This window comes from Sorex fumeus, unplaced genomic scaffold, assembly GCF_029834395.1.
Source record: "Sorex fumeus unplaced genomic scaffold, SorFum_2.1 ptg000098l, whole genome shotgun sequence".
Lineage (NCBI taxonomy): Eukaryota > Metazoa > Chordata > Mammalia > Eulipotyphla > Soricidae > Sorex > Sorex fumeus.
The window spans coordinates 3,660,847-3,681,731 of record NW_026606155.1 but is presented as its reverse complement, the minus strand read 5'-3'; the positions used below and the strand labels follow the sequence as shown (position 1 = coordinate 3,681,731).

The 20,885-nt window shown below is 45.1% G+C and overlaps 1 protein-coding gene across 1 annotated transcript in view; it reads right to left on the bottom strand.

Annotated features, from left to right (window-relative positions):
* TRIP11 (thyroid hormone receptor interactor 11) overlaps positions 1 to 18,850 on the bottom strand; it is a 68,538-nt gene extending 49,688 nt beyond the window's left edge. The window contains exons 1-6 of the mRNA XM_056133647.1: positions 18,653 to 18,850; positions 12,700 to 12,749; positions 7,227 to 7,337; positions 5,711 to 5,989; positions 1,811 to 1,879; positions 94 to 259 (exon numbers count right to left, since the gene is read on the bottom strand). Of these exons, the coding sequence (XP_055989622.1) occupies positions 94 to 259; positions 1,811 to 1,879; positions 5,711 to 5,989; positions 7,227 to 7,337; positions 12,700 to 12,749; positions 18,653 to 18,791 (814 nt within the window). The 5' untranslated portion in view covers positions 18,792 to 18,850. The remainder of the gene's footprint in view (positions 1 to 93; positions 260 to 1,810; positions 1,880 to 5,710; positions 5,990 to 7,226; positions 7,338 to 12,699; positions 12,750 to 18,652) is intronic.
* Positions 18,851 to 20,885: the final 2,035 nt, after the last annotated feature.

Below are 20,885 nucleotides of genomic sequence, written 5' to 3'. Positions count from 1 at the left end.
TCTTGTTGGTACCCAGGGTGGAATCCAGGACCCCCATCCACGTGAAGCATGAACTCTATCACAGAGTCAGGTTCCCAGTCCCAAAGTAATAACCTTGCTGTACAAGATTCTCTAGTTCTTCAATTCTTCCTTCATAGTCTCTCAGTTCCTCTCGATGTCTACGACTTATTTCTGTTAATTTTTGTTCATATGTACTCTGCAATACGGACATTTCGTGCTGATGATTATCAATCTCCTGACTCCGGTTTTGTTTGAGTTCCTTAATTTAAAAAAGAAAAAAAGCAGATTTATAATCAAAGAATTCACACAAGTTCCAGTCCCTAAAACAATTTTCTAAACAATTCTCTTCAAAGCTGAAGAGAATTTAAAAATGGTCTAAAATATGAATAATTTTGGAGCCAGAGAGACAATACAGAGGGTAAGGTGCTGGCCTTGCTCAGGGCAGACCCGGGTTTGATCCCTGGCACCCAATATGATCCCCCAAGTCTTCTGCATGTGACCCCTGAGTGCAGATCCAGGAGTAAGCATTCTGCACTGCCGGTGTGGCCCAAAAACCAAAACACAAACAAAATTTGAATAATTGTTTAAGACTCCACACTTTTCTTTCTTGGGCCATAAAAAAAAAAAAAAAAGCCTCTTCTACCTCCAAGGTGTAGAATTGGTAAAAAAGAAACAATCAAAACAAAAAGTAAAAACAAATCTATCCTGGTTCCTTAACACGTATAGAATGAGTTTCTGCTAATGACATATGCCACAGGTATCATTGTCAACCTTCTGGCAAATCTGCTTTCTTTCTCTCTTTTTTAATCTTTTGGGGTTTGGGCCACTTCCCACAGTGCAGGGGGCTAATCCGGCTCTGTGCTCAGGGCCATGCAGTGCCAAGGACCTAGCCCAGGCTCCACATGCAGGGTTTATCTGTTTGCTTAGGAGTCCCAATCTCTTGCTGGCGGTTTCTTTCACCAGTCTGGACGGGACGCCCAGACTGTCAACCACTACAACCGGCTCCCAAGGCAAGACAACCAGGCTCACTTCAGAAATCTGGACCCTGAACGGAGTGGCTCAGAGAGGGGAGCTGCACCCTGAAGTGTCTGTTCTCTGGGCGATCTACCCTGACGCTGGCCATTCCTATCCCCCAGGAAGCCACCAAGTTCCAATGGACTGACTACCCTGGGCCCTGCCAGCAAGCTCTCTTTTGCCCTATTGAGATATTATTTTTGTTGCTTGTAACCAACCTGTCATTAAAGGACAATGACAAAGTAGTAACATTATACACTGTGTTTTCTCTTATGGTAGACTCTGCTGGTTTGTATCAATAATAAGGTAATTCTTTACAGGAAAGTCTTAGTTACAGAGTCTTGCCATGGTAATGCATTTTTTAGTATGCAAATTATTGTCAGGTTTGGGATTTTTTTTTTTTTTTTTTTGGAGGCGACCTACCAAGGGACACTCAGGAGGTCCAGGAGCCCAGCAGTGATTCTAAAGCAAACGTGCCGACAGTTCACTGCAAGGATGAGCTGCTGCTCAGGCTCTTCTTCCTTCACTGCTGGCCAGGCCAGGGCCACAACAGGGTGCTACAACCCAACAGTGCTAAGGGAACCATGTGCTGCTGAAAATAGAACCCGGCTCAGCACACACTAGGCAGGAACATAAACACGAGACTATCTCTGACTCCAGGTGTACAACCTGAGTACCACTTGGTGGCAAAACAAACAAAAAAGAACAAAAGAAATAGAAAACACTGTAAAGAAATGTAGAGATTTATATATTTTATTAATTTAGATTTAACCACAATTTTAACAACCCACCTTACCTTGATTATATTCTGCAATTTGCAGATTTCATTGACATCTGCGCTATTTGATCCTTGTGTTTTAGGAGTCTAGATTTGAAAAAAAAAACATGAAATAGTTATACCAACTCTTAAAAGGAAAAAATTCACAAACAGATTTTATTAAAGAAGTTGTATTTTAATGAAAAATAGATTATTTTATGTGCTACTAACAAATGCAAATCTAATGATCATCAAGCACCTTCCAGAAAGGAAGTTTCTAAATTAGCTGGTATCAATCTAATAACAAAAGTTTTTTTAACTAGGGGGTGGGGAGGTTTGGGTCCCAGTCGACGGTGCTCAAGCTGATGACTGACTCTGCTAAGTGGTCACTCTGGAGGGGCTTGCAGGACAATATGTGGTGCTGGGAATTGGTCAAGGGTCAGCTGCACACAAGGCAAGATAACCCCTGAACTATCTCTCAAGCTCAATCAACTGTTTTTTTTACAGATTATACCTTGACACCACTTTCAAACAAAATAACCTTTGGTTTGATAAGTAAATGGAACTTCTGAGTTTTCCTTATTTAAAGCTGTATACTGTTCAAATATAGATTATGAAAGCATCAAAGAAAGGATGAAATGAACACACAACAGAATTTGGAGTAAGAAGAAATGTTCGAATCCCCACTAAGTTACTCTGATAATGGGCATATATATTATTTGAATTTTTATTCTGATTCTCTGTAAAACAGATAACTCATATTTACTAAGGTAATATTATTTGAAAGCATCTTGTAAAGTTCAATACAAAAATAAATTTTTACTATGCATTGCTAGAAAACTGTTCCTGTGAGGTACCAATTAAGTATTTTTCATCTTGGAGTCAGAGAAATGGTACAGCAGGGAAGATACTTGCCTTGCATGTAACTGACCCAGGTTCAATCCCTGGCACCCCATAGGGTCCCCCGGATACCTCCAGATGATCCTGAGCACAGAGCCAGGAGTCAGTCCAGAGCATCAAAAACTAAGAAAGTAGGCATTCAGGATGCTAAAGTGCACATACCTAGAACACATTTATACAATCTTCTACTTTTTTCGTTGTTCTTTTGGGGCAGTGCTCCTGTCTCTGCATTCAGAGATCACTCCTGTCTCTGCACTGAAGAGATCCCTCCTGTTGGGACTGTGGGGACTATTTGGGATGCTGGTGACCAAACCTGGGTTATTGTATGCAAGGCAGGTGCCCTACCACTGTACTATCACTATGACTCCGACAATCTTTTACTAATTCCTGCAGATACTTAATACTATCTATAATAAAGCCAATACTCCCTTTTTGGGATAAAACACACTTTTACTGATTTATACTTTCCCTTAAAATCTTCTGAATTCAGGGCTAGAGAGATAGCACAGTGGGTAGGGTGTTTGCCTTGCATGCAGCTGACCCAGGTTCAATCCCCAGAATCCCATAGTTCAGTACCCTGGGCACTGCCAGGAATAATTCCTAATTGCAAATCCAGGAGTAACTCCTGTGCATAGCTGGGTGTGACTCAAAAAAACAAAACTAAACAAAAACTCTTCTGAATTCTCTTCTCCCTCTTATTAAACTGTTTATCTATAGGATTTGTCTATTTTGATACTTACATATATTAGTACAGGGGCTGGAGCCATAGTACAGGGAGTAGGGTAAAAGCCTTACACATGGCCAGCCCATGTTCAATCCCAGCACCCACTATGATCCTGCGAGCTCCCGGGAGTGATCCCTAAGCACAGAACCACACTGCTGAGTGTGACCCTCCCCCTCTAAAAAAATGTATTACCAAAGAATTCTTCATGCTCTTAATTTTTAAATGTATTTATCTACAAGCACAGCGGGTAAGGCGTTTGCCTTACATGCAGCCAACCCAGGTTCGATTCCTCTGTCCCTCTCGGAGATTCCAGCAAACTGCCGAGAGTATCCTGCCCGCATGGCAGAGCCACACAAGCTCCCCATGGCGTATTCGATATGCCAAAAATAGTAACAAGTCTCACAATGGAGACGTTACTGGTGCCTGCTTGAGCAAATCGATGAACAATGGGAGGACAGTGCTACATTTATCTACAAAAAGAAAGACAATTTTGGAAAAAAAAAAAAACAACTATCAATTTACCACTGATACATAATTCTGTGTAACTTCAAAAGTTCAGTTTTAATCGTCTCAGTATGTTTATAGGAATCATACCATGTCTGCAGAGCCTAGAATAATCCCTAAGTAATTCTAGGTAGGCTCCACTCTCCACCCCACCAAAAAAAAAAAAAAAAAACAACTCTCACATAGATGGAATCTAAAGAAACATTTAAATAAATAGCCAGTCATCAGAGCTAGAGGTTAACTATAGAACTGAGCTTGCATGGGACAGGGAGGAGCCTGGAGAGACCCTTGGACTGTAAAAGAGCACCCGGCTCTCTGCTGACTGGCGTGGGACCGGAATGATGTCTGCATGAAAAGTATAATTAACAGTATTGTGAATCCTGGTACCTCAACACAAATGGTTAGGGAAAAAAAAACCTTTCTTATAAAATTTTATCCTATATAGTTTCTTAAAATATATTTCCATCATCATGACCATCACATTTTTCATTACTCAGAAACCTCAGGAGCATGTATTTGTTAGAATGACATTTCCATGACCCTCTAATAGGCTACGAAATCTTAGTCTCTTCAATTAGGATGAGATTAAGAAGACTTAATTTTAATCTCTCTAGTGAGAAACCAACATCATTATGTTTTACAAGTTATTCTTACACATACAAACTATAAAAAGATCAGAGCCCACGATATAGTACAGTCTTGTATTGTACACAAATTCTTGAGAGCAGTAACCAACCCCTGAGCAAAGCTAGGTATGACCCAAAAACAAACAAACAAACAAACAAACAAAAAAAGCGAACAACAAAACCAAAAAAATCCTAAGAATCGAAAGACCAAGTCAGGGGCCAGAAAAAGAATATAGCATGCAGGGAACTTGCCTTGCACATAAGTAACCAGGGTTTGATCCCTGGCACACATCCCCAAGGATCCCTAAATGCAGAGCCAGGAATAAGTCTTGTCTATACCCAAAAACAAATCGTAAAAAGATCATACACATGTGTTTTTGGTATGAGTACTCTAGCATCCATCCTGAATGCCTATTGCGTAAGAGATCTGTACTGGGATATAAAGATGAAAAATACCTAATGGGCACCTTACAAGACAGAACTGCAAAGTATCACACAGAGTGAAGTCAGCCAGGAGAGGGACAGGTACGCTGTGACCAATCTCAGTTGTGGAGAGAAAGACGCACAAGAGGGAATAACAAATGGCCCAAAGCACCGGACTCTGTGAAGTGATGTAGAGAACTGAGTTGACCATGATGGGGAGATGGGGGTGGAAGGCGACAGGTGGGAGCAGGACCCTGAGACAAAGGTGGAAGGAAATGGAACATTCGGGGGGGGGGGGGGTGAATGGGTTGTGGGAATGTTGCATGCATGAAACCCTGTCGTTGACAGCTCTGTAAATCATAGCACTGTAGCACTGTCCTCCCGTTGTTCATCAATTTGCTCGAGCGGGCACCAGTAACATCTCCATTGTGAGACGACTTGTTACTGCTTTTGGCATATCGAATACGTGACGGGGACCTTGTCAGGCTTTGCCGTGGGGGCAGAATACTCTTGGTAGCTTGCCGGGCTTTCCAAGAGGGGCACAGGAATTGAACCCAGGTCTTCGGCTGCATGCAAGGCAAACGCCCTACCCGCTATGCTATCGCTCTGGACCCTATAAATCGTGAGCTAAAAAAAAAGTGGAAACTAAAAGCTGAGAAAGATGACCTGAGCAAATACCAGAATACGAATAAGGTTCTGTATTTTTTGCCCAGGTTTCCCGCTGCACAAAGCAGATGAACCTGACTCATAAAACTGAACTACCTGAGCGATATGTTTCCAATGGTCCACTTCAGACTCCAGCCTTGACACTTCAGCCGATAATCTATTTATTTCCTGCTGTGAGGAGATGATGTCACTGAAATCCATGTCACTGTCATGCAAGGCTGCAGACTGAGGACTGAGGCCCAGACTGAAAGAAGATGACACCGCTGTTGCAGGGCTGCTGCCGGCTCCCGAGGCGGCTAACTGAGCCGCCGACTGCAGCTTCAGTAGCTGGTCCTGCATCGCGAGCTGCCTCGCCTTCAGGTGGCTGATTTCCACCTGTTAGGAATACACAACCCACAGTTTAGAGAAGGGACTCTCAAACAACCAGTGACCTTTTAAAAAAAATTAATTTGTAATATTAAAAGTTACATTAATTTCCTTATGATTCTCCAATGGTGATATTCTGTAACATTTTTATTTTTTAAAAAAAAAAGATTACCACAGCTAAAGATGTTTCAGACAGTATACGGGAATTTTATATATAACAGGAGCTAGGAGGACTGGTCAATGGTTGGACCTAACCACCAGTGAGTGTGGGGCTGAGGGTTGGTAAGATAGAGAAGAGATCGATATGACAGTAATAGCTGGGAATTATCATGCTGGACAAGAGCTGAGAGTTAAAAATAGGTAAGGGATAGTCTGGATAACCTTTCAGTATCAATATTGCAAACCACAGTGCCCAAAAGGGAGGCTGGGGAGGGGAGGGAGGGGGGAGAGAGGGAAAGAGAGAAAGAGAGAGAGAGAGAGAGAGAGAGAGAGAGAGAGAGAGAACACCTGCCATAGAGTAAGCAGATAAGGAATTAGGTTTTATATAACCAGAAATTATAAGCAATCAAAGCCTGAAGATATTTTATTTTGGGGGTACCTACACACAGTGGTGCTCAGGGGTTACTCCTGACTCTGCATTCTGGATTATTCCTGGTGGGCTCAGATGACCATACGGGGTGCCAGAGATCAAACCCGGGTTGGCTGCATGCAAGCCAAGTGCCAACCCACTGTACTATTACTCTGGCCCATCTTAAGATACTTTATACAAAAACTTTTCTTCCTTGGGAAGAAAGGTTAGTGTATGGAATATCAACTTAATAGAAAATATCAGAGTTCTTAGAAATCAGTGATGTCAAACTGCATTAGGAATTAGTAACTTCAATTTTTTTCAAAATTTTTAAGGCTCTAAATAGTTTCAGTCATATTAAAATGCATAGCACAGCGGTAGGGCGTCTGCCTTGCACGCAGCCAACATGGCCGACCCGAGTTCGATTCCTCTGGAGAGCCCGGCAAGCTACCGAGAGTATCTCGCCCGCACGGCAGAGCCTGGCAAGCTCCCCGTGACGTATTCGATATGCCAGACACAGTAACAACAAAGTCTCCAGTGGAGACGTTACTGGGCCCGCTCGAGCAAATCGACGATCAACGGGAGGGCCTTTACCTTTACCTTTACCTTAAAATGCATAAAAACACTTGTAGCTAAACTGCAATGAAACAACTGTGAAATAACTGAAAGAAGCTTTACCTCTTTTTGCTGTAGTTGATTTCGGTAACTTGTAGATTGATGCTTTATTTGGAGTTCTGAGGCTTCATGCTTCTCCTCTAAATCGCTACAGAGGTTCTTAAGTCTCTCATTCTAGAAGCAAAGAAAAAAAGCATTTTTAACAATAAGCATTATGTATATGGACATCATGTGTATATCATGTGCATGTCACATGTATATCATGTGTGCATCATATGTGTACCATATGTATATCATATAGATATGGAAACGACAAATTTTGGGTTTCAGATTTTTTTGGATTTTTTTTTTCATTTTGGGGTCACACCCAGCTATGCTCAGGACTCAATCCTGGATCTGCTCTCAGGACTCATTACTGGCAGTCTCAAAGTGCCATATGTGATGCCAAATCCAATTAGGTCTCATGCAAAGTAAGCACCCTACTTGTTGTACTATCATTACTCTCATTCCAGGCCCAGGACACAAGAGATAGCTGAGTTACACTGGGCTGTGGGTGGTAGTTTGGGTAGTTTTGTTGGGTTTTTTTTTTTTTGGTCTTTTTGGTTTGGGGACTATACCTGCAATGTTTGGGAGTTACTCCTGCATCTGCACTCAAGAATCACTCCTGGCAATGCTCGGGGGACCATACGGGATGGCAAAGACCAAAATCAGGTCAGCTGCATGCAACACAATTGCCCTACCCACTGTACTCTGGCCCCAACAAGATCGTTTTCACAAAACAAAACCTATTTAGAAAGATGTGAGGAAGGAGAAGGAAGAAAGACATGTTCGAGAACACCAGCTTGAAAGAGCAAGCAAGCAAGGAAAGAAACAGAGATGTGTTTCACTGAGGACACTGTCAAGCAAATATATTGAAGGAAAACAAGTTAGAACAGTTAAGTATATGACACTAAAAAAACTGCTTCTGGTCTAGAGCAATAGTACAGTGGGTAAGGCATTTGCCTTGCACACGGCCGACCCATGTTCAATGCCCAGCATCCCATACGGTCCCTGTGCCAACCTGGAGTTATCCCTGAGTGCAGAGCCTGAAGGGGACCCTCAGCACTCAGGAGTGTGACCACCCAAAAAAGAAAGAAAATGCTTTTTACAAAAAATAATTTCAAATATAAGGGGTTTCAGGCCGAATTCTGACACTTAAATATACTTTTGATTAAAGTTACCAGTGCAATAAGCATTATTACAGAATTATGCCTAATTCCAAATCATAGTAAAAATAAATATTTCGCTGTTAAGATTTTGCTTTCTAGTTTTTGAGTCATAATTGGCTATGCAGAGGGTTTATTCCTGGCTCTGAATTTATTCTATGAGTACTCAGGGGCCACCCCTGGTGCCAGGAGTCAAACCCAGATCAGCAGCACACAGGGCCAACAGCGTACCAGTATACTCGCTCCAATCCACAAACAGAAATTTGGTGTTTTTTTAAAAATAAATCTTTGCCATTAATTGATATATTAAACAACTACACAATGATAATAACTCAAGGGTACCTGGGAAGCCACCATCTCATCCTCCTTGTCTATCACTCACCCAGGTTCCTGAGAAACCTCTGACAAATCCATTTGAAACCAATCTAGATTGTATCATAACTGACAAACACTACAATTAGACAGGCAAAAAATACATATGGTGAATCTAAACATTGGTCTTTTCCTTAAAAGTCACAGAAAATATTTTTAAAAAAATCTTAAATCTAATGTACCTAAATATTGCATTATCAGTTTCCTGCCATTTGAACTAATAAGGACATTAACAGAATAAGAGAAACCAACACTAAACTTTTGTAGAAAAAAGAACTTACAAATTAGCACAGATAATAAGGCTTAACACTAATATGCCCACAGCACAACTGGACAATGATAACTAAGACACCGCTGGGAAAGCAAGTTCCAATTCAAATGGGGAGACCTCTGTCATGTCGAAGATGTCATGTTTCCTTCTTAGGCTCTGGGATCTGGGGGGTGGGAGTCCCACTGACTCCTCACTCCTTAATTATTCCTCACTCCTGCTCTCATGATCACTCCTAGCAGGAATCTTGGACCGAATGTGGTGCTGGCACTTGAACCCAACAATCACTTTACCTACTGTAATGTCAATTTCTGTCACCAACTCTAGGAAATCTTCATCAAAGGTGAAAATTGTGATCAAAGGAAAAAGTGTGAAATTCCAGGGGGGGAAAAAATCAATGAAGCAAATCAAAAGGAAAATGACAACATAAATAAATCTTACACTTGGGCCAGAGCGATCATACAGTGGGTAGGGATTTGCCTCACACACAGCCAGCCTGGCATCCCATATGGTCACCCAAGCACCCCCACAAGTAATTCCTGAGTGCAGAGCCAGGAGTAAACCAAACAAAACAAAACCACACCCATTAAGCAGAGTGAGGGGGATCAGAGTTCTGTCACACAATGCCTCCTTGATGAGAATGTCATTTTTGTTTGGACAGTGCTGTTGATCTCACCCCGGGACTCACACAGAGTAGATGTGTGCTCTACCACTGAGCCACAGTCCTTGCCTTCTGTATTTCCTTTCTGCTCTAAAAAAAAATACCTTATTTAGGGCCTGAGAGTGTAGGAGGTCAGGCACTTGCCTTGCATATAGCTGTTGACAGCTGTGACCCAGAATTAAATCCCTGGCCCCACCCATGGTCCCCTGAGCTCTGGCATGGGGCACTCCTGAGCACAGGCAGGAAAAGTCTCTGAGAACCATCAGATTTGACCCAAACCACCACCCGCTGCCACCAAAAGCTTATTGATTCTTGAATCGAAGGAGCTTTATCTAGGATATTATTTCTTTTCAAAAACAATTATTAGGGGGGCAGGAGATAAACTGGGGACATGGGTGGAAGTAGTGGGAACTGGTGAAGAGATTGTTGTTAGAACAATATACATCTGAAACTCAATTACATATATCTTTGTAACTTTGTAATTCACGTGATTTGATGAAAAAAAAAGTCAAAGGAACATAACTAAGACATTTAAGTGAGGCTGAACACGGGAGGAAAGGCACTTTTAGTCGTATCTCTATTTCTCTCTTCAATATGCCATACTTTCTTGTGCCTTTATGGTTTTGTATACATCGGTCCTTTCACTTGGGATGCTGGTGTCTCCTATTGATAACTTTTAACTGCCACTCAAAAATCTACTTCCCTAGGAAATTTTCATGATTCTTCCCTACACACAGAGGGCCATACATGTAGGTAAGTAGATTTCTATGTATGTACACAGTATATACAATCTCTATATAGACAGATATTTGCCAACTTCCCCTTGGCAGGCTGTTTTAAGAGTTTTCTAAGATTTCTTTAAGAATTACAGAACAGGAGCAGAGTAGGTAGGGCATTTGCCTTGCACATGGCAAACCCAGGTTTGATTCCCAGCATCCCATATGGTCCCCCGAGCACTGTGCCAGGAGTAATCACTGAGTGCACGAGCCAGGAGAAACCCCTGTGCATCTCCGAATGTGACCCAAAAAGAAAAAAAAAAAAGAATTATAGAACAGGGGCTGGAGCAATAGCACAGCAAGTAGGGCATTTGCCTTGCACACGGCTGACCTGGGTTCAATCCCTGGCATCCGATATAGTCCTCAGCACCACCAGGAGTAATTCCTGAGTGCAGAGCCAGGAGTTACCCCTGAGCATCACTGGGTGTGACCCAAAAAGCAAAAAAAAAAAAAAAATCATAGAACAATTTCCTATATGACCCTTAAAAAGAAAGAAGCTTTTTTCTTTCTTCTTAGGTAATTCCCTAAATTACCTATTATTAGGAAATTAGAGAGAAGGTCTCTAAATGAGACCAAACTGGCACCTTTACCCAAGGCCAAGCGACTTCTTTTCCCTCCTCAAGATGGCCCTCTACCTTCAAATTCCAGTATCACTTTCATCAATGAAGAACAGAGGTCAATATGCTTGTTTGTTGGTAAATAGTTTTTAAAAATCCCAACCCCTCCCCCTAGCACCCCACCCTGTTCCTTCATGTTGTTATAGTGCAGCGGTGAACCAGTCAGAAGAAGACCTGCCTTCAGCTGTGGACCTCACATGCACCTGCTGCAGGGGGAACTCTCTTCAACTGTAGCTGTGTTGCTCGCCAGGGGTCCCCGTGGTTCACATACATGCTTACCTGGCCCCACGAGCACTGAATTTCAGTGGCAGTGACGCCCCGCCTCACTTACCCTTGCTGTGCTCACACCAAAGTGGATGTGATGCAGGTGGAAACCGCATGTGGGGCTGGGGATCACGGAGAGTGGGGCAGGCCGGGTCATGCATAGGACATGCGGCAACACCAGGGGTTGAATCTACGACCATCCACTGGCAGGGGAGGCTGCTCAGTCGCTGTTACTGCGCTGAATCAGAACCTCTTTGCTCATCTTTTTTTTTTCCCCCTTTTTGGGTCATACCTGGCAATGCTCAGGGGTTACTCCTGGCTCTGCACTCAGGAATCACTCCTGGCGGTGCTCGGGGGACCATACGGGATGCTGGGAATCGAACCCGGGTTGGCCACGTGCAAGGCAAACGCCCTACCCAATGTGCTATCGCTCCAGCCCCCTCTTTGCTCACCTTTACTTTCCTATTTCTTTCTCTGGCCTCAGCAAAGGGGCCCAGTCCCAGGGAAGACCTGGCTCCTGACCCAGCTCTCTAGAAATGCCGCTGGTCGAAATATTATTCCGTGTTTCCTAACTCCTCTTAGTCATACTTTAAATAACTATATGTACTCCTTTATGTATCTCCCTCTTTCAAACGCTCTCATTGTTGTGGCCTTCCCCTGAAGCCTTTCCAAGTTCGCTTCATCCTCATTAAGTACAATGCTGAGAGTTAGTCATCACAGAAAAATTAACCTGCTGCTCCTCTAAGTATTATTTGTTGTACAAAAAATTATTTTCAGGCATTAAAAAAATTCTAGCATTCTCCACGTTACATTTAGTACTTTGTTGGAACTGAATACAGTGTTGCAATAATACATTGTTATCCTTAGAATTTCTACTGTTGCTAGTTTCCTATTCCTGGTATATAGAAGAAACAGATAGAAACACTAAACTGCTATGTACAGGAACATGTAAACCCACATCTACAGAAAGAATGAAAAATCAATAGGGATAAAGTAACTAGCAGTGCACTACAATAAAGTAAGAATAATTTTTATAGGCTGGAAAAAAGAAAATGAAGTTCAAGTGATTCTTGGTTTTCTGAAGCAAGAAAGTTTTTACTACAGAAATTAAATTTAAAAAGACATGAAGGGAGAACCAGTGAAATAATACAGAGGGTAGGGTATTTGCCATGCATGAGTCGAATCCAGGTTTGATCCCCAGCACCTCATATGGTCCCTAAGAGCAGTTAGGGCTAAGCTCTGAGCAATGCCGGGTGTGCCCCCCTGAAAAAATTTTAAAAAGACATGAGGGGAAAGAGAGGAATATATGTTGAAGAGAGAATGCAGTCTTGAGAGAGCAAGCCAGTTTAAAAGTTGTTTTTAATTTTCCTTACCTCTGATCTTAAGATGGCTTCGATGTCCTTTTGCTGAGAACCAGATAATTCTGCCATGAAAGAAACAGCATATACTAAATATTTGATCAATCCTACATGAATTAATTAAAAGGCATTTTAAGAAAAATACAGTGCACAGAGCCATAAACAAAATAGTAGCCGATCAAAAGGATGTAGCACTTGATTTTTTCATGATTTTCTCTTACAACTAATGTGCACATAATTTTTTTGTGTGTGACCTATTTTCTATAGCCTAGGAAATCTAAACTAACCTTTCCTAAGTGCTTCTTAACATTTTGGAAAATTCCATTTAAATCTCTCAGTATAAGTGTAGATAAAACTTGTGCTAATAAGGCAGAATAATGGCCTATTTCTAACAACTTCTACTCCCGGAACTACCAAATAATTAATGACCTATAAATAAAAATGCACTAAAAAAATACTTTTCAAGTAACATGAACACAACTAAAAAGGGAAATAAGCTTGGTCTGGTTTCATCCATTTACAATGAAAAGCAGAGTCAAGACCAGCAATACCGAAACAGTACTATGGATGCTGCCAGAGAGAAAAATCATTAGCTCCAGTTTGCTATTTCCCAAATACTGATAATTTTCACTACAGTACTTTCATGCTATAAAAATAATTTCCTTGAACTCATTTAAATCAAAAGAAAATAAAGTGGCATTTAATAAATAATAGTGACAAACCTACTCTTCCTGTTTAGAAAATTAACAGGTAGGGTTGCTTCTGGTAGTTTATTCATCTAGCTTGAAACTCTGAGGGCACAGTCTAATTGCTACTTGGGCAAGAACAAATTACAATGTAATCTGTTTAGGGAAGTAATTGGCAGAAGCAGCACTAGTTTCAAAAGGGATTCAGTTTATGCAGACCTCATTTCCCATGCCCACCCACCCACCCTATTCATCCTCACACACTGGCCCTATTAAAAATAAAAGGGGGAAATGTTATGCACACAACAAAAAATATTCTTTGAGGGGAAACCAAAACAGCCATTGCTAGTTCATGCTTACTCATTCTAGGCCCAGCTCTGAGTATTTTACACTCATGATTTTATATATATATATATATATATATATATATATATATATATATATACATATATATATATTTTAAATTGAATCACCTAGAATTACAAAGCTACAAGGTTCTATTCATTACTGAGTTCCAAGTGCACAAAGTTGCAACGGCAATCCCTTCCCAGTGTCCACTCCCCTCCACCAATGTACCCAAATTCTCCCCACCCCACAGCCTACCTCTACTGCAGGCAATTACTACTTTTTTTTTCCCTCTTCTTTCAAATATTATAATTTACAATACTCTTACTCATACACTCATGATTTTCTCAAGTCTTTAGGTCACACCCAGTGATGCTCAGGGCTTTCTCCTAGCAGGCCTGGAAGACCACACATACCGGGTATGCCTTGTGCAGGGCAAGCGCCCTACCCACTGCACTACCAAACCAGCCCATGATGACTTCACTTTACATTCAGCTTCATGAAGAGAGTGAAGAAGGAAATCCAACATTTTAGAGATTATTTGCTAATTTGCCAAAAGATCCCACAATTTTTAATGCATGACGTAGAATTTTACTTCATGTCTGTCTAAATTAAAAGATCAAGTACCTGGGCTGGGATGCAGCTCAGCATTAAAGCATTTGCCGCATGTCTGTAAGGCTCTGGGGTTCAATCCCAAGCACCACAAAGAAATAAAAGCAATGTCCAAGCAACCAACAACCCTGCATAAATCAGTACAGTCTGATAGAACAACAACTGATACTGTTAACACTATACTACTGCAAACAGAATAACAACTTTCTGACACTAACAGGTTGTAGCAACACTGTTACTTTGGAAATGTTGCCTTGTTACCCACTGGCAGAGTAGTCACCCCTGCTGAATGAAAGAATAAACTGTTTCCTGACCCCACTGGAAAGATCTTTAGGGGATCAGAGCTGCAGCATAATGGGTTGCTAAACTGTGCTGCATGCTGAAGGCCCGAGTTCAGTCCTCAGCACCACATAGGTCCCTGAGCACAGAGCCACCAGGAGTCCCTGAGCACTGCCAGGTACAGCACCCCCAAACAACAACAACAACAACAACCAAACACAACAACAACCAAAAAAGCAATGGGCCAGCGATAGTACAGAGAGGTTCAGGTACTTGCCTTGCAGTTGGCTGAGCCTGGTTTGATCCCCAGCACTGTTCATGGTCCCCTAAGCACTACGAGTGACTCCTGAAGAGTCAGAAGTAAGTCCTGAGCACAGATGTGGTCCCCCGAAAGAACAAAAAAATCAATTAGGTATCTAGCAAGTCACATTATAATATAAAGGGGAAATGTGGGGCCAGAGAAGGGTGCTACCTTGCATGCTGCGGATCTGGGTTCGATCCCCGGCACCCCACATGGTCCCTCCCAAACAGCAGCAAGAGTGCTGCGAGAGCACAGAGACAGGAGTTAAGCCCAGGGCACTGCCAGGTGTGGACCAAAACAAAGACTACTTGAAGACCCTCGCAGATTTTGGGGGCAGGGGGCCACTGCTGAATGACTCAGTCCAGCAGTTGGGGCTGAGGGATTCTGTGCTTGAAGTCCACCAGGAACACACCCAACAGTTCTCAGAGGACTTGGCAGTGCCAGCGATCGAACTCAGGGCCTTGAATGCTTGAAAGATGCTTGACCTCTGGTGCAAGTGCTACCTTTCCAGTCACCGAAGACTCATGCATCAATCTTTATTGCGTAACCTCTAGACTTATTTACCTAGCGACTGCCCAATAATATTGTAAGACTAAAGTCTCTACCTGAGGCATCAAGGAAAGCAAAGCCTCATATTGTGAGGCAGCAAGTCACAAAGTATCAGAACACCTACCATCTACAACCAACTCAATCTGCCAAGAAGTGAGAATGGTTTCATCAAATTCCTGAAATCCAAATAGGAAAATGGGGTTTCCTGACAAAGGAAGGTGGAGGAAGTAGGACTGGAGGCTTTCCACACACGGGCTCGGAGTCATGTAGGCACTTCACAAAGTTCCACAGAGCAGAACGTTTGGTGCAAGCATGCATGTGAATATGCATAAGCATGGCACCTGGGAGAGGAGGGAGGGAGGAAGAAAACAGACTAGAAACAGCAGGTAGAATCCAGACGCGTTTCTAGTATCCAAAACCAATTTCACCATGTAAACAGCAATGAAGATTTGAGGGTTGTTTTTCCTTCTGGGGTAGCTCCCAGCGGTGCTGAGGGGTGTGGGGGCTACCAGGACTCCACCCAGTGTGCTCGGTAGGCCAGTAGGCAGGCATGCAGCTCAGGGCCAGACGTCATGCACTGCAGCCCACTAAACTACTTCTGGGTCCCCTTCCATCTGGGGGAGACGACTCCCCACAGTGCAGAGGACAGCCAGAGCTACACCTGGCAGTTCGCAAGAGGTCAAGTTCGCCAGGGACGCAGCTCTACAGTAAAGCCTTAGGATTTACTGGTAACTAAAGCCGTAGGCTCTGTTCCCAACACCACCAAAAAGATAATAAATCACATATATAACATATATAGAATGGGGATACAGCTCAGTGGTACTGCATGTGCCTTACACAGGACCCTAGTTTCAATCCCCAGCAACAGTGGTAAGGAGAAAAGTGGGGGAAGGGGGCATATGGTGCGAGCAATTAAACTTGGGGCCCAGTTCGCGAGTACTCCAGCCTTTAGAGCTATCTCCCCAGCAAGTCAAGACTTTCTATTAAATTTGTGCTTAGTGGGCCGGAATGATAGTAAAGCGTGTAAGGCCTTGCTGATCCGGGTTCGATCATATCAGCATCCCATATGGTACCCTGAGCAACACAAGGAGTAATTCCTAAGTGCAGATCCAGGAATAACCCTGCAGCATCGCTGGGTATGACCCAAAAAGGAAAAAAAAAGTGTTCAAAAAACCAGAGACTCTATAGAAAAAGAGGTCAGTGGGAAAAAATAGGCGTGAAAGGGAAATATTTCGAGAAAGAGAATGGGTTTCTGAATCAAAAAAAGTAGGAGTAATAAAGGAAAGAACAAATATAAGAATACAAGACTCATTCTGGGAAAAGTAAGAAACATCTGATGAGCAACTTATAACTAGAAAACAGAAAGGAGGCAAAATGGACAAAGATTTCTAGTTTAGAAGATTGGATGACAAAAGCCTAAAGACTGAGAAATCATGAGCATGTTTGGTGAGAAAACACATGAATTCCACTTTCATGCAGGTTTTGGAGTGGCAGAGGGAACAACTATGTACTTTCTTTCTGGCTTATGATCAAAGGAAAAACCCAACTACTTCGCCATATCAGGATATAAGGAGAAACTAGCCACTTCCCAAGTTACTCAGCACTTCTGTGTGGATGGCCCCCAAAGTTTCACACCCCAATCGGCCACACACAATGCACCTCTTCTGAGTCCCTCTAAAAGAGCACCCATGAAAATTTTAAATACAAATGCAATCTTTATAGCAAACTATCTTTCTACATTTCAACCAAAGAAAGAAGGAAAGAAGTCGTGTGCAAGACAAGAGCCTTACCCACTATCTTATCTCCTAAATCCCCTAAATCAGGATTAAAAAACAAAACTCAAAACTGGGGCCAAGCATTAATACACCAGGTACATTCGCCCTGCACATGGCCCACTCTGGTTCTGCCTCAGGCCTGCCATTAGGTCCCTAAGTTTAGTCAAAAGTGATCTGAGTGAAGCTCCAGGAGTAACCCCTGAGCATCGTCACTGGGGGGGAGGGGAAAGATTAGGGTGACCGGAGGAGAGAATGACCCAACCTTCAAAACAGAACGTTCATGTATTAATTCATAAAAAAATGAAACTTCCAAAAGAACTGCTCTCATCCAAAAGACCAAGTCCATCATTGGTCCTGAGGCCGGCCAGGATTGAAATTGAAAGCTGTTTAATCTAAAATCACTGGCTTGGGGCACAAGAGACAGTCCAGTAGTGGGGGGGCGCACCTGTCTTGTAAGTGACCAGCCCGGCTCAATCACCGGCATCCCATATGGTCTCCCCCCACCCCCACCCCTAGCACCACCCGGAGTAATGCCTGACTGCAGAGCCAGGAGTCACCCCTGAGCAGCGCCTGTTAAGGCAAAAAAAAAAAAAAAGAAAGAAAATCAAAATTAAAATCCCTGGCTTAACAAAAAGTAAAAAAAGAATCAAAACAGCAATTAACCATCAGTTACCCTGCGACACTCGGGGTCACGGTTCCTGCTGAGCACCCCCTCCCGCGGGTCCTGCCAAAACACAGTGGGAGGGAGTAGTGTGCGATCCTGCACCAAAACACAGTTCCAGCTGCAAGGCGACAGGAGAGGGGGAAAAAAAAAAACCAGCGGGACGGGAAAAGCAGAGTTCGCTGGAAAACAACCTACTCGGGAGTCCCAAAAACATCGCTCCACACCGGGTCGCTTCAACTGTTCGACCTCCCACCCACCCCGACCCCAAATTAAGTCCAAGAGGCGGGACAGCCCGAGCGACAACCGGCCGGGCGGGGGAGAGGGGTGGGGGCCGGCCGCGCGCGCCCGGGGTTCGAGGCCCGGCGTCCCATATGGAGCCCGCGAGCACAAATCAACGGGGCACACGCAAAAAAAAAAAAAAAAAAAAAAAAAAAAGAGGACAAGGGGGATGATGAAAAGGCAGACGGATGCCCTGACCTGGATGCCCAGTGGACACTCCAAACCGGGTCCGCGCCGCTCCTTCCCCCCCCACCCCACCCCACCCCACCCCAAGACGGGGCCGAGCCGAGAGGGTGGGCGGGGAAGACCCCAACAGAGTTGAACTTGCGCTCGGCCGGCGGGTGCTCAGCTACACTGTCGCCCCCCCCCCCCATTCTCCCCCAGTTCCGGGGTCTGTCCCGGGCGCTCGGGGTGGACGCGAGGGGCGGACAGACAGACGGACGAGACGGACAAGACGGGCAGGCGGGCGGCCCCGTACCTGGCGGCTCCGGCGCGTCCTCCATGATCATGTCCTTGGTGAAGTTGGACAGCTGGTCGGTGAGGGACGCCAGGCTGCCCCCCACCTGCCCCAGGGAGTGGCCCAGGCCCGAGCCCAGGCTGCCGAGCCAGGACGACATGGCTGCGCGCCGCGCCGGGCTCCGGGAGCCGCGTCCCCGCCGAGAGCTCTCCCGGGGCCGCCGCCGCCGCCGCCCCCCCACCCGCCCCCGCGGGACCCGCCGCCGCCCGCCCCCGCTCCCCTCCGCCGGGCGCGCGTGTCCCCGCACCCCCCCGTGGCCTCAGCGACCCGGCCCGGGCGACTGGGCACCGCGACCTGCCAACTCGACGCCGGCCGCCATGACACTCGGGCGGGCCCACCGAGAGGCGCGGCCTAGAAGGGCCCCGGCGGCGCGCAAGGGCGTGTGGGATGCCGGAGGACCGCGCGGGGCCTCCCGAGCCCCGGGCAAGGTCAGCCTCCACGTAGCCGGCCTGGGGAGCGGCGTGGGGGAAGGGTCCTGAGTGCACGCTGGGGCTGCGTCTCGGGCCAAGCCCACTGTCGTGAGTGTCCCTCCCCACCCCCCAGCCACGGAAGCACCTGGTTGGCCCAGGCACCTGGCTAGGGGCCGCTGCCTCGGTGGGATCTAGTGTTGCTGGCACTGGGTCGCCGGCGGTGCCCGCGCTCTCCCCTCCCGTGGAAGGACGGGCACCTGGGGTGTGGACATTTGCTGCGAAGATAACGTGGACAGTGGGGCTGGGGCAATAGCACAGCGGGTAGGGCATTTGCCTTGCAAGCGGTCGACTGGTTTGATCCCCAGCATCCCATGTGGTCCCCCAGCACCGTCAGGAGTGATCCCTGAGTGCAGAGCCAGGAGGAACCGCTGAGCATCGCGGGGTGTGACCCAAAAAAGTGGAAAAAAGAAAAGATAACGTGGACAAACAAACGATATCTGACCGCAGAAACTCCCACAGTTTGGGGCCCTTGAAGGGAATCAATCAAGTGTCGGGTCTTTTCAAGCACGGCACCCTGGTTTCTCTCCTTTTTTTTTTTACTAAATACACAGGAGGGCCCGGTCGATGGCACTAGAGAGAAAGGGAATATCGGGAATGCCTCCTGTATCCCTATCTGGAGCACAGAGGTCTAAGTGCTCCCAGAAAGAAACTTACCATCTCAGGGGGCTGGAGTGATAGCACAGCGGGTAGGGGTTTGCCTTGCACGCAGCCGACCCAGGTTCGATTCCCAGCATGAGCCAGGAGTAACCCCTGTGCATTGCTGGGTGTGACCCGCCCCCCCCTCCCAAAAAAAAAAAATCTCATCCTGGAGGTGTGGGATACTTTTCATGTGCTTATTTGAAAGACAACATTGCCGCCTGGGTTAGGTGTACTGACTTTAGATCTGGATGTCTAAGTCTTTCCCCTTGATGCTAGTCAGGTTCCCTGTGACTTATATGAAGTGGAGAGAAGAGAGAGAGCAGCCTGGGGAAGGGGATCTGCTGTTTTCTAACCATTCACTTTTGCCATCCCAAAAGACGACTGGAAAATAGATCTAAGATTGAACCTTCTCCTTGCAAGAAAGGAAAAGTCAGCTCTAGATCTACTACCCACCTTTCAGGGTCTTGCCTTTCAGAAAAGAATTTCAGAAGGGGGCTGGAGCGATAGCACAGCGGGGAGGGCGTTTGCCTTGCATGTGGCCGACCCAGGTTTGATTCCCAGCATCCCATATGGTCTCCCAAGCGCTGCCAGGAGTAATTCCTGAGTGCAGAGCCAGGAGTAACCCCTGAGCATCGCTGGGTGTGACCCAAAAAGGCAAAGGGGGGGAGCAAAAGGGGGAGAAAAAATGAATTTCAGGAGAAGGCGATCAATGAAGTATAAAACAGATTTTAATTAGAAGTTTTGAGGAAGGAGAGAGAGAGAGAGAGAGAGAGAGAGAGAGAGAGAGAGAGAGAGAGAGAGAATGCGCTCTAGAGAACAGGGGCTTCTCCAGAGTGGAGTGGGATTTGTCCCAGTCTTAGACATGAAAGTATGAAAGTCCGCGTCTCCAGAGGGAGATGAAGGTGACATGCGGGCTTGGGCATCACATGCACTCAGCAGCAACACATAGGCACAGGCAGCACATGGGCTTAAGCAGCCCAAATGCACATTTCTTCTGTCCAAGGTGCTTTTATAGGGTTTCTCCCAAGCTGCCCCACCCTGAGCATTCTACCCAAGTAAGAACCGGTTGCTAGGGTAGTTGTCGA